The sequence below is a fragment of the Furipterus horrens genome, unplaced genomic scaffold (genome assembly GCF_987537825.1).
Source record: "Furipterus horrens unplaced genomic scaffold, mFurHor1.1.pri manual_scaffold_4, whole genome shotgun sequence".
NCBI lineage: Eukaryota > Metazoa > Chordata > Mammalia > Chiroptera > Furipteridae > Furipterus > Furipterus horrens.
The window spans coordinates 86,688,965-86,702,897 of record NW_028327174.1 but is presented as its reverse complement, the minus strand read 5'-3'; the positions used below and the strand labels follow the sequence as shown (position 1 = coordinate 86,702,897).

General features: G+C 37.3%; 1 protein-coding gene and 1 long non-coding RNA gene across 3 annotated transcripts in view; one reads left to right on the top strand and one right to left on the bottom strand.

Moving 5' to 3' along the window:
• Positions 1 to 3,411: 3,411 nt before the first annotated feature.
• LOC150012357 (uncharacterized) lies at positions 3,412 to 13,569 on the top strand. Its single transcript, XR_016510517.1, has 2 exons — positions 3,412 to 3,566; positions 13,395 to 13,569. It is a non-coding gene; the product is annotated as an uncharacterized LOC150012357 (long non-coding RNA).
• MPHOSPH8 (M-phase phosphoprotein 8) overlaps positions 7,234 to 13,933 on the bottom strand; it is a 55,694-nt gene continuing 48,994 nt past the window's right edge. For both annotated transcript variants that reach the window (XM_090273719.1, XM_090273720.1), the window contains exons 11-14: positions 11,596 to 11,750; positions 9,311 to 9,438; positions 8,148 to 8,231; positions 7,234 to 7,657 (exon numbers count right to left, since the gene is read on the bottom strand). In XM_090273719.1, the coding sequence (XP_090129845.1) occupies positions 7,616 to 7,657; positions 8,148 to 8,231; positions 9,311 to 9,438; positions 11,596 to 11,750 (409 nt within the window). In that variant the 3' untranslated portion in view covers positions 7,234 to 7,615. The remainder of the gene's footprint in view (positions 7,658 to 8,147; positions 8,232 to 9,310; positions 9,439 to 11,595; positions 11,751 to 13,933) is intronic.

The window sequence follows — 13,933 nt, the reverse complement described above, 5'->3', positions numbered from 1 at the left end:
TGTTTTCTTTCATGGGCATTTTCTCAAGTTCCCTTTGGAAATGATGACTTTTGAGTTTTTGACCTTAATCTTCTTGATATTTTCATCACACACTATGTCCCTATACTGTTGATATTCTTTGATGCTTAAAGAGAATCCATTAACATTGGAATAAGATTACTTCAATAGAAGTGCTGCATATTTTGCCTGTCGTGAATTCCCTGTAATAGTATTATTTGTTTATTTATAGCTTTAATCTGTCTTTGTTATTATGGAAGCAAAGGATCAAATTCAGGGGTGAATACTGTTCTGTAGATCTCTCTGATGGTCTCATTTGACCCAGCCCTCTGTTCAATGTGATTCCTTCATGTTTCTGTCAGGGGTGTCCATTTCCAAGGAAACCTGTCTTTGAGGTTGACTTCTGGCAAAGTGTTTTTCAGCATGAGCTTTTATTAATGTCCTATTTCTTGGGTTTTTACAGTTCATATGTTGTAATTTAAACAGCTTTTGAGGAGCACTGTTTAGCCTGTATGCTCTGAATTATGTCTTACTTATATCTTAATCTTTCCTTTCTTAGAATGTGTTCCTATTATTCACATAATTTACATATTATTAAATATAAAATGTATGCAATATACAAATGATAGTAGACTTCTGTATTCAGTAGAAAAGGATACCTTTTATAACTTAAAGACAGGAGAACGTAAGGTGCATTATTAAGAATGGGCATTTGCATCTTCACTGTTTTATGCTTTATTAAAAGTCATCAAAAAAGTATATGTGGTATCAGCTGTTTACATTTCTGACTGCATGAAAAAACTTAGGATGTGGCTAAAGATGCCCTTTCCATTTTTAACAGTTTAAATATTTTGGCATGGGAGGGTAAAGTCCAACGTTAACTTGCACATGGTTCTTACTGACCCAGTTTATCCTAACATTAACTTAAAGTATACTGCTTTGTTCGAAGTGGTGTCATAGTCTTGTTATAGTTATGCATTAAGATTTCAATTAAAGGAGACCTTTTTTTAAAAAATGGTTATTGGTTGATTTAAAAAAATTTTGACAGTATTATATGTTGGAGAACAGCTATTCCTTAGGATTAAAAATATTGAAGTCCTTCTTTGTGTATGAATGTTCTTACAGATTTTAAAATCCATATTAACGGTGTCACTGAATGGATGCACATGTGCAGGAGCTCCCTGTGATGCTTCATTAGTGTTGATTACACTGCAGTGTATAGTAAACCTGGTCACAGATCTTGTGATTGACTTTGAACACTGAATTCAAGTATTGAGACAAGCCCTCCTTTTAAAGTTTAAATATTGGCAAAATTCTACAGATCAGTATATTTAATGCTGTGTAAAATGCACATTCACTCTTGTGAAAAGTTAAGACTTAAGTAGCCCTAGTATCATTAAGAATTAAGTGATCCAGTTCAGTTTGGTTAATGGTTCAGTTTATTTGTGTCAGCCATAACGTGACTAAAGGCAATATGTATATAGAACTAAGTTAAAAGCAAATGACTTTAGGAGCAGATACCTGCCTAACAAGTATTACATGCACTAGAATGCTAGCTGCAGGTAGAAATATGGAAAATATATTTTTGTTATGACATGTCTTATTTGAAACAATATTTAAGGTTTTATAACTGGGGCCATGGGTCCTACTGCGTCATTGGAGTGTATTAATCTATAAATCTCCTTAAATTACATGCAGAATTTTGTGTACATATTTTTGCATGCATATTTTTGGGGGATGGTCATACTTCATTCAGTCGTCAGGTGAGTTTGAGACCCAACAGGATTTTGAAAACAATACTAATCTAGGGTAGTTATTTTCAGTATTTTGGGGTCATATGCCCCTAACAGTTAAAAAAAGTTAAGCACAATTATTTCTAAATCGTGACTGTGTACTATGTTAATATTTCAGATATAAGACACATTTTGTAAGAATAAGAAACATAAAGCTGCACACCATCGAAAACTCTGGGCTGCACTCTTTTAGGAAAACGTTGTTCCAAGCTATTAGTAGGGTAGGTAAGAGTCTTTCTGGTAGAGTGCAGCAGACACTGGTGTGCCCTGCCTCAATACAGTGGAATACAATTTTGTAGATACATTAGGAAATGAGGATTCTGTGTAGGATTTTGGATTATAAAATTCTAAGCTTTCAAGAGGACCTACCTGTGAAAATAAGAAAGGATTTAGCAAAATAGTCAATATTTTACAAACATTAGCAGAGAAGATTTGATGTTTAGGACTTAATATTGCTTATTGCCAAAACATAAAAGTATGCTGAATTTTAAATCATTTGATGTTCTTCGAGGACATATATTAAAGGAAAATATTAGTGAATGTAAATAGCCAAATGTGGTAAAGACTTTTTTATGTTTTATTGATCATGCTGTTAACAGTTGTCCCAATTTCTTTTCCTTTTGCTCCCCTCCGCAAATCACCCTCTTTCCCTCCAGCGATCCCACCCCCCTTAGTTCATGTCCATGGGTCATGCATGTAAGTTCTTTGACTTTACCCTTCCCTGTACTATTCTTAACATCCCCATCTATTCTGCACCCTCCTACTATGCTTAATTCCTGCACCATTTTCCCTTCTCTTTCCTCCTTACTCCTCCCAGTTGACACCCCTCCACATGCTCCCCATACCTATGATTCTGTTCCCCAAATGTAGTAAAGACTTTAAATGGCATCCTAAAAATGATTACTGTTAAGATCTTTAAGAAATGAGTTGTCTTTTGATTACTGAAACTCATTTATAAAAGGCTAAATCTAATTTTATTGTATCCTAGGAGGATGAAAGAACACATGGATGAAGCTACCTGAAATTTGACTTCCAGCACAAATCAAGTTTGGAGATGAGGACATGCTGGAGTTGTTTCCTTACAGGTGGATGTGTGTTGTAATGGCTTATGCTTTCCTTCCTCCTTTCTTTCGTCATTTTTCCTGGTGCTGTTGACTTAGTGATGAAAATTCTCTTTTCTCTGAGCAAGGTTGGAGGTTAGTTTTAGGTCTCAGTTGCTCTTGTCTTTACTTACTGGTAATTTGTCTTGATTTGTCCTTAGGTAAGACTGGACTGAGAATAGAATTGACACATAAAACATTATTCACTAAAGGAAAAAAAAAGTTCCCTCTTGATGTTCAGTGATCCAAAGCCTAGTTTTAGTCTTAGGTTCATTTGGGGAAGACTGTAATCTTAAAATGGCTTAATTTTATATCATAAAATCTGATCAGTGCTAGGAGGATAGTAGGTCAGTTTTTCCCTTGCTGTTTTTCAACTTTTGTTAGACATGAAATTTTATGGTAATATTTAGATTCTGTGATCTTTTTGACAGAATTCAGATGATGGTATACTATCATCCTGCTAGATCCAGAAAGTATAAGTGTATTCCTTATCTGGTGGTGACAAATTCCATTGTCTTCTTAATACTACAGATTATGGCCTCTGGACCAGGAGCGCGAGCATATCTAAGCTTCTCAGAAGTGTAGAATCCAGGACACACAGCGAAGCAACTGAGTCAGATTGCCTGTTTCATTCAACAAGACCCAGGGAACTGGCATGCGACTGAGGACCACTGATGTATGTGTAACTTACCTTTGAGAAGTTTGACAATTTGAAAGTATCTGATACCTCATGCAGCCCTGAAATGTGACAGCTCTTTTGCATACTTACTGTCCAGCTCCAGAAAATTAACGTTGGGCAGTGATTCTCAAAGCTAGTTCCTAGTGTCATTATCACCTGGGAACTTGTTAAGAATGCCCGTTCTGGTCTACCCTTGCTCTACTAAACAAATGCTGAGGGTGGGATATTGGCAATGCTTTTTAATTTTTTTTTAAAAGCCCACTAAGTAAATCTGGCTTCTACTAGAGAACTAAAAATCTAAATGTGCCAAAGTCCAAAGCTGTGGCATTTTGTGGCCATCAAAGACAGAGCTTGTCAGCTTGTCAAATGAATGTCAGTGGAACTTGAAGATTTTGAAGTTTTAGTTTTTTTTTTTTTAGAAGTGAATACTGTTAATTTAACTGCTTTTCATTATATAGTTTTATTTACTAGTCAGTGAAGATACTGGTTTGTTCCAGGAAGATATTTAATAAAATACCAAATACACATTAAATTTTCATAGAAGAAAGTGACATGGCAGATTCCCCCTTTAAAAATCTTACTAAAAACATTTACTTCATCTTCAGGTTATCCTTTGAAACAGCCGTTCTCACACTTGGCAGTGCAGCAGAACCCCCTGGAGGGCTCTTAAGAGCTGGCTTGCATGTGATTTCGGCCTGAGTGTTCTGCTTTCTACTGGGGTGGGGCAGCTCTGGTTTGGGAACTACTGCTTTTTAGTATTAACATATTTACCTCTTCAGGTAACTTAATCTCTATATTAAAGCTCACAAAATGCTGATTCTACAAGAAAGTTAATTAGTGAAGAGCATTTTATAGTTCCAAAAGACTAATTCAGTTCATGAATATTTTTGGATTTGCTGTTCAGTGACTAACTCAGCAGATTATTTTCTTTATAATGAAATGCTTGTAATGACACAGGAGGAGGAAAGCCAGAAAACCAATCCTATTTCATAAGTAATGTATGGATATATGAGCAATAACATTTGACATTTAAAAATTTAGGCCTCACGGACAGATTTCCTATGGTTAAAAGAAATCTGGAATAGTGCAAACTTCGTATTTTCAGTTTTTTTTTTTCCTTTAAAAGATGTGTACCTATTCTTTGTGTGGTCTTGCTGGTTAATGTTGGAAAGTATTTAGGGTAGTAGCCCACAAATACAGTGAGCCTTTGGAGGGATTTTCACCACCCCATATAACTAGCATTTTGGGTCAGTCCCCAAGATAACAAACCACTCGAGAAATTGGGCATTCTTGTGAGAAAAATCATATTTTTACTATAAAGCATGTTTCTTGACCATGGGCCATATGAGTAAGGCTGAGATAATATGTTGCAGAGTAATGGAAATTATATTCTTGCAAGTTAAAATGATGCCAGATACTATGTTTAGAGTCCAACTGGGGGCTCCTCTGGGAACTCGTTTTGGACAGATAATTTCCTGATTGAACTGTGAACCCTCACTGTCATTACAATTCCCAACTTAGCAGCAGGAGTGGGAGAAGCCAAGCCTGGCATTCCAGACTAGGTGGGAAAGGTGTATTATATCTTTAGGTCAGCACAGGTTGGAGGAAGCAGAGTAGATTCCATCAGCTGTCCTCTGAACTGAGCAAAGTTCAAAGTTTTAGAACTTCAATTTCAGGATTTTATCAGTATTAACTGTATGAAAATCAAAATTCTCATTTGCTGAATCCCACTGCTATTCTAGTGTATACAGGGCTGGGCAAAAACAGGTTAACAGTTGGGAGTTTATTTTTGATTACTAATTATTTTTATATTATTTCCACTATGAACCACTAGTGATAAACCCACTTTTGCCCCACCCTGTATGTTCTGCTTCTTTACTCTGTGCTAAGCAGTTTCCTTGCACTTTTGCTTCTCCCAAGTTTTACTCAAAGACTGGACTTTCATGGTAAATGCTTTCTGAGGTCCTTTCATAGTAAATTCTCCTGTGACTCGTAAGGCTAATAGTGTAATGCCGAGTAGACTTTTAAAAGCAGCACTTGAGGTTCAAATTGCCGCCTCCTGATATCCCACTGAATAAATTCTACAAATTTAGAATTCAGATGGGAATTACCTGAGAAGATATATGAAATTGAATTCCTGGAATGAAACCAAACTCCCCATCTAACTGAAGTTTATCATTTAGTGACTGTTATTAGGTACTTCTCTTTGATAAGAGGTATTGCAAATAAAAAATGTAATGTACTGTCCGTAGTCATACTCATAGTAAACCAGATTTGAGTGGTGTATTTAGGAAGTTAGGTTAACTGAATATCCTATGTGTCCTTATGTATTACACACTGGAAAGGAGTAAAGGCTGAGAAGTGTATTTTTTGTTTTTTTTTTTTAAGATAAAACCAAGGTAAAAAGCTGCCTACCAATTGCTTTTTGAGGGTGTCTGGCCAAAGTGTAATGCCTCTCATTTGTGATGACTGGCTTAGTTGTGAGCTTACATGTGGCCAAGATGATAAGCTCAGGATGTGTTCTGTATCATACACATTTTATACAAGGAGATTGCTCTGATATCCAGAGAAGTCATTGTCCACACTTTGTACATACACGAAGCCAGACCTTTCAGCACTTTCCACTCAGGGACAAGTATGTTTTTCACCTACTACAGAGAAGCAATAGTTTAAGCAAAACAGCTGCATTAAATTGCATGACTCTACATGTATTCCTAATAGACACACTATTCACACAGTTTACTAGCATACCTGGAACAAGATGGGTAGAAGCTGACACAGACAAAATGCAGTGATTTGAAACCTTCGTTTCCTGGTTCAAAGTAACTCGCCTATATTCCCCTTCTGCCCTTGCTGACTTTTCACAGCTTTCTTATTTCTCAGGCTAAACTCATAAAGGAACTGTACTCAGATTCTCTACTTGCTTTCTACCTTAGAAAGCCATGTCTCCAGATAAAGTGTATGCTCGTTTAATATGTTCTTGTGAAGTACAATCTTAGGTAGGATTTTGACATAATGGAAATTTTCTTAAAAAGCCTGTTTCTCTCGTATACTACTGTCCCCCTTAATGTTCCTGATCTATGCACTACTGCTAACCCAAATCTCATAACTTACTTCTAGAAAGCTATGAAATCAGATGCAGTGCTAGTACAAAATTCAGTGTGGTTGAAGAAGTCCAACCCCAGCTACCATTTATCTAAAAATACTAGACATCATATCTCAAAACAAGATGGATACCAAAAGAAAAAAAGACCAACATTGTGGTGTTTTATTGAGCAAACTGTAAAAAAGGGCAGTTTTAGTATGTAAAGTAAAAATGGCTAATTTGTAAACATAATGTATGGGTCTACGACAAATTATAACTCAATTATAAAACTAAGCAGGAACTAAATTTTATATATTTCCATAATCTATACTGATCCTGACTTATTAGTCTGGCAGATATTTCTTTTAAAAATGCAAAAGTTGGACCATGGAAAAGTCTACAGGAACAGTAACCCCATATGAGCCTCACGGGCAAAGTTTGGCTGGCCTCCCCACTGTGCAAAGTAAGGATGCTCCCTTTTAGAACTCACAATGTTTTGGGTGACATTTTTTCCTATTTCTTAGGTTCTTATATTTTCAAATAAAGCATAAGGAAATATACAAAGCTGTCACTTCCAACTTGAAACATGTGGCAATTGCCTTTATTGGAAATAGATCAGCCCTCTTGCCTCAAACTTCAAGGGTGGCAAATTCACACTTGAGAGACACAAATTCACCTGGTGTAGAAGAAAATTTCAAGCTAAAGTTTTTTTTAACCCTCAGATGTATGACTCCACGTTGTGGAAAATGAAATATGCAGTTTGGACACAACACCAACTTAAGAACACTGGCACAAAATACGTACATTTCTGTATTTTATAATATATTAGAACAGCATGTTCCATCTTAGAAACTTAAACTGCATGAGGTTTACAAATGAAACTTGAAACAATTCCAAACTGCTTGTAAAAGTATTTAGAAATACTCAGGTCTGAAAGCCAGTCCATCCTGATTCAGTTTGGTCATTGCAGCTGCACTCTGTATGCACCTATTAGCAGCTTTACCTAAAGGAAGAAAATGCACAGGGATCAGCAGAGAGGTAGTTCCTCTTTCTTAGAAGAGGGTGAGAGATACACATGCTCAAGACTTGTTCCTCTTACTTGCCATATTCTCAAACTGGTTATCAGTTTAAGTAGTTAGATTATAACTATTTTAATAAAATCAAAGTGCTTATAGTTGGACTTTTTGTTATGTTTTATACCTGTACTACTAGACAGACACCAGCTTCATTTTACAAAGAGAGGTTAGGTTAGTGACTAGCCTAGACACATCTATAGCAATTAAATACCAAAGCCTAGAAAACAACCCAGGCTGCTAGATACCATAGGGATGCAGTATATTTATATCCATCACATTTTAGATCCAGTCCCTTGCATGGACTGCTACCTGAGGGAGCACTGGTCTCTAGGACAGGTATACTAGAAAACCACACGATGAAGTCTCCTAGAGTAACAATTCAAGTAGGAACACTGATTATGAGGAAGGGCTTCTCACCTTAGCAGAGGGTGCTTCTGTCAACCTTATGAAGAGTTTATTGAGGCCTGCAACAGGGCTGAATGAGTAAACAAAATGACTATCCTAGGGAAGGAGACCAGAAAACGATCAGTATTTTTTCTAACATCTACATCTATAAACAGCTAGGCCAAGTCTAAGAGAAAAACCTTATCTGAAGAAAATAGAACCCTTTTGGACTTTACAAATTTTGTATTTGAATCCATGAGGCAATGAGCTGTGATTTCTTTACTACTTTTCCCTTGACTTATTAAAAAGATACAAATGACAAAACAATATCCAAATCTTTAGGATTAGAATGTATTTAGTCATATATAGCATGAGTGTTAAAGATCTCCGTTCAGTTTTGCTTAATTCAGGCTAAGAGCTGTAAATGTGGCCAAGGAATTACACATGAAGGTTCTTTAGGAGCATTTTTTTTTGTAAATCCTCACCCGAGGGCACGTTACTACCATTGATTCTACAAAGAAAAACATTGTGTGTGGGGGGAGGGAAAGGGGGGGGGCGAGAAAGAGAGGGAGAGAGAGGGAGGGAGAGGGAGGGAGAAGAAGGGAGAGGGAGGGAGAGGGAGGGAGAGGGAGGGAGAGGGAGAGAGAGGGAGTGAGAGAGAAAGACAGACAGACACCTATCAGTTACCTCCCACAAATGTGCCCTGACTGGGGATCAAACCAGCAACCTTTCGGTGCACAGAATGACGCTCCAATCAACTAAACCACATGGTCAGGGCCAGGAGTGTTTTTTTATATTAAAAAGGAATGTATATAGCCATTAATAGATCAGTTGTTACATATTTTTATTTTTAAATGTTTGTAATAAAAATCTACCTGATATCATCATCAAGCATACTTTTTGAATTTTCTTTAAGTGGATGTTGTTTATAATCAACGATGGGAAAAGGCATAATATTTAAAATTTAATTTATATTTTGAATGTTATTTTTAAGACATGATACACATAATTTAAGGTTCAAATATCAAACATTTATAAAGATTTTTGACAAAATTTAGAATGATTACGGGTTATTGCCTCATCTCCAACAACAGGTTTAGTGAATTATAATTAAAATTTTATTAAAACAGCATTTTTAAAGTTACCTTTTAATTAGAGAAATGTACTTTTCAGTAATAAACTATGTAAACTCTTACCAGAAAAACAGGGAGTTGAAATTTATCGTTTAAAACTACAGCTTGTACACTGCATGGTCCACAGAGTCGAGCAATAACATCTTTACCCAAAAAGTTTGCATGGAAAATGAACAGCAGGATGCCAGAGCCTGCGCAGGGGAGATGCAAACACAGATTTTAATCCAATCCTTGAAACTCTTACCTTCCAGAGCCCAAAGAGAGGAGCGTGGGTGGGGTGACACAATGTGGAACATGGAAATGCCCCAGCCAGCCTCTGTGCACTTGCCCCACCCACCGTGTCCTCCCCAGTGGAGAAGCCCTCCAATTTTCAAACTACAACTTTTTTTTTCTTTTTTGTCCAAGTAGTTCCTACTGATAGCTTTTCTATATTGAAAGAAGCATTTGCTGAATGCATAGATATCCATGGAAACAAACTCCTGGGCATTTTATGGTGGTTGTGTTTGGATTTGATTGATTTTCCCGTTTTCTTCCACATACTGTTTTGCCTTTTCCAAATTTTGTGATTAATAGCAAAAAAATCTTATTTTGGAAAAAAATGTTAACACGAGAATTGAGACTGTCATTCAATGTCCAAAATATTCTGCAAGATTCATTTAGAAGAAAACCTGTACTTTTTAATAATACAAGAAAATAGCTATATGAGCTGTTATTTTTAATGGGTAAATGAACTATTTGTAAAATAAGAGACTTCCTAAAATACCATAAAGAACCACCTGCCTTTCCCAGAGGGGAAAAAGTACACACGTCAAGGTTTTGTTCTTCAGCTTATAGTGAAAACTGTCTACTTGAATAGTCAAACTTACAAATCATGACTCTTCAATGCCAAGTTCACCAAAATTATCAATGGTTGCCTTTAGTTGAGGGGGCTAAATTTTTAAAAATACATATATGAAGTCTGTCTGGAAAAAGTCCAGCCATTGTTAATATAACAAGAACAGTTTGTAAGACATCAAAGTAACCTGGCAGCAAAGGAGGAGACTGGAATGTGCATGTGTGAACAATGACAACCTCACTATACTAGTCAGTGGGGATAGTAGACGCCACTGAGTGGGCATGTGTGCTGTGTGGCCATCGCATTCAAAATAATTGAGTAGAGCAATGATTCTGCATCTAATTTTGCATTAAGCTTGAATGTTCCTCCATGGAAACTATTCAGATGATTCAGAAAGCTGCAGTTATAGGCAACGGTGTTTGGCAGCTTCACCATGACATTGCGCTTGTTCATGAAGCACATCTCATGCAGGGTTTTATTTTGTGAAACATCAAATCACCCAGGTGACTCAGCCCCCCTACAACCCATATTTGGCACCCTGTGACTTCTGGATTTTCCCAAAACTGAACTGCCTTTGAAAGGGAAGAGATTTCAGACCATCTATGAGATTCAGGAAAATACAATGGGGCAGCTGATGGCAACTGGGAGAACTGTGTGAGGTGCCAAGATGCCTACTTTGAATGGGACTGAGGTGTCACTGTCCTATATACAGTGTAGCTTGTATGTTCAATAAATGTCTCTATTCTTTCTCTCTCTCTTTTTTTAAGATTTTATTTTTAGAGAGGGGGAGGGGAGGAAGAAAGAGGGAAAGAAACATCGACGTGCAAGAGATACATCGACTGGTTACCTCTTGCACATCCTCAACTGGGACCTGGCCTGCAACCCAGGCATGTGCCCTGACTGGGAATCGAACCTGCAATTTTTTCGGTTCACAGGCTGGCACTCAACCCACTAAGCCACAGCAGACAGGGCATCTATTTTTCATATTACATGGCTGGATACATTCTGGACAGACTTCATATTTATTTTTAATGGGTGGCAGGGGTTTATTTATTTAAACAAAACAAAAAACAAAACCAGAGCCTAGTTCCCTACTTTCAGGCAGACTCCTTTCTGTTTGTGGCATCTGTGTTCTGCAGAAGGCATAGTCATGTTGCCTATAAAGCAGCTGCTGAGTCCAGAAAGCAGAACTAAAGTGTCTTGTGTCCTGCTATTAAAGGGGAGACATCTATTGTTCCTTTTCAAAAGGGCAAGATCGTTCATAATAATAAAAATTCAGGAAAAACATTGATTCTGGGATCATAATCTAAAAATTTAAATCAAAACTAGTATGATCATTAAGCCCTAACTTCCATACTTTAAACTAAAGTTCTAACACCAAAGTCACCTGGGATGGTAGATATCAGCTGGCCTCTTATTTTCTGCCAGAGTAGCTGTTGTTAAATATTCTACATAATTACTGTTAGTTAATAGTTATAGTGTTACATTTCAGACTGTGAAAATGTAGGCTTACCTTCTGGTATGTTCTGTGGTGGTTTATAATTGAAATCCATTGAAAAATCTGGCCCCTCACAGAGACGGTGACATGCTATTGGAAAAACTGGTTCTAGTAGAGCAAGGCGTGCTTCAAAGTAATCCTTTATGGTTTCTTCTGCTACTCTTGAAAGTCTGTAATCAAAAAGTACACAGGAAGAGTTGTTAATGTAAAAAAGAATCATAAGCCATAAAATTATTCAACTGCTGAATCCAGATCAACCTTAAAAACCACCAATTCCCTCATCCTGTTTCCCTGCACTCAGCATCTAATGTGCTGTCTTTCTTATTGTCTGTCCTCTTCCCAGGAAGTTGGATTCCAAGAGGGCAAATCTTCCTCCTGCTCTCTCCATAGTGCTTGGCACATAGTGCTCAATACATACCTATTTTAATAAGTGAACAATTAATTTGGATAACTGAAAATGATAATTCTATTTAAAAAATAAATTAAGAACTACCACACACACTTCTTGTTAACAATGCTTAGTTTAGGAAGCAAATAAAATGATTAGTGGTAATTCAGAAATTCTGTTTTCATTTTAATAGGTTTTTAAGAAAGATTTTATTTATTTTTAGAGGGACGGGAGGGAGAAAGGGAGAGAAACATTGATTGGCTGCCCCTTGCACACCCACAACTGGGAATGTGCATGCAACCCAAGCATGTGCCCTGACCAGGAATTGAACCAGGGATCTTTGGCTTTGTTGGGAAAACACCCAACTCACTGAGCCACACCCATCAGGGCTTCATTTTAGCTGTTTTTAATGGAAGTTTTATAAGCATCTTCTCAATTGTTTTTTGTATTTGCTCTTTTTCCTACTTGGCAAGATTTGACAAGGATCTTTTCGCTCTTTGTTCAGCTTTAGTCTCGTGATAACTACTTGCTGGGGTGAATGCCCACATTAACAGTTGTACAGCTTTTTATAGGCTGCACTTATTCAGTGTAAATGACATAATTCTTCATGTAAACCTGGACTACTTTGTCAATTTGCTGCCCTCTATAGTGTCCTCACACAACCTGAACTTCACTGTCCTTTGGGATGGGTATGGATCAAACACAGTACTTCTTTCTCAGCTCTTTGGAAACAGAAGGCATAATCTTCCTGCAAATATGGGAAGGTGCACTGATATGCCTTTTACAGTTCTTGCTCTGCTCAGAAGTCACAAAGGAACTGAACTATATTTTGGCTGCTGGTGCTTCAGTGATGACTGCAAAAGGGTAGACAATATTTTATCTCACCAGCAAGGTAACCAACTCATCTTGTTTGCCCCAGATATACTGGTTAAGTCCAGCATCCTTCCATCTGATGCAAACAAGGAAGAGTCGGTCACCCTACTTGCAGGCTATCTGAATTTATTACCCATGTGAACAGACAAGTTGGCTTCCCAGGATTCCTTGCAGCCATAAATGCTGGCCAAAACGACACACACAAATTATTACTTGGGCCCTGGCTGGTGGGTCCGTTGGTTGGAACATCATTTCATATCACAAAAGGTTGCGGGTTTGATCCTCGGTTAGGGGACATACCTAAGGTGTAGGTTTGATCCTCAATTGGGGCATATACAAGAGGCAAGAGATTGATGTTTCTCTCCCTTTCTCTCTCTCAAATCAATAAACGTATCCTTGGGTGAATATTAAAAAAAATATTTTTAAATTATTGCTTGGGTGAGGCTGTTAAAGGGAACACACTCATTAGGCACATATCCCTTTGTTTTGACGTTCGCCTTTTTTTTTGCCACTTGTCCAAAATTTACCTTACTTTCTGCTTGCTTTCTTGCAGACATGAAGATCCAAGTCATTTTCTAAGCACGGTGGATGAGGCTAAGAAGCTCTTCTTGCCCAAGGCTGCCTACTCCTATACACCCTGTTATATGAACAGTAGATGCCTTTCTTGTCTTAGCTACTATTTGTGATGCTTCTGTTATGTGTTACCAAAATAAATGATTTAGAATTCATTTGAAAAATAATGACTAGATGCATCCAGGCAATGAAATGAGTATTTAGCAAAAGCTTTATACAAACTATATTGATTCCAACTACATAACATTCCGGAAAAGGCAAAATTTATGGAGACAATAAAAAGATCAGTGGTTGTATGGGCTTAGTGGGGAGGGAGAGATGAACAGGTAGAGCACAAGGAAGTTTTTAGGGCAGTGAAGCTATTACATGTTGTACATTTGTCAAAACCTATTGAACATACAACACCAAGGTGAACCCTAACATAAACTAAGGACTTCAGATGATAATTGTTCAAGTAGGTTTATTAACTTCACCAGTCTGGCTGGGGATGTTGATGGTAGGGGAGGTTGTGCATGTGTG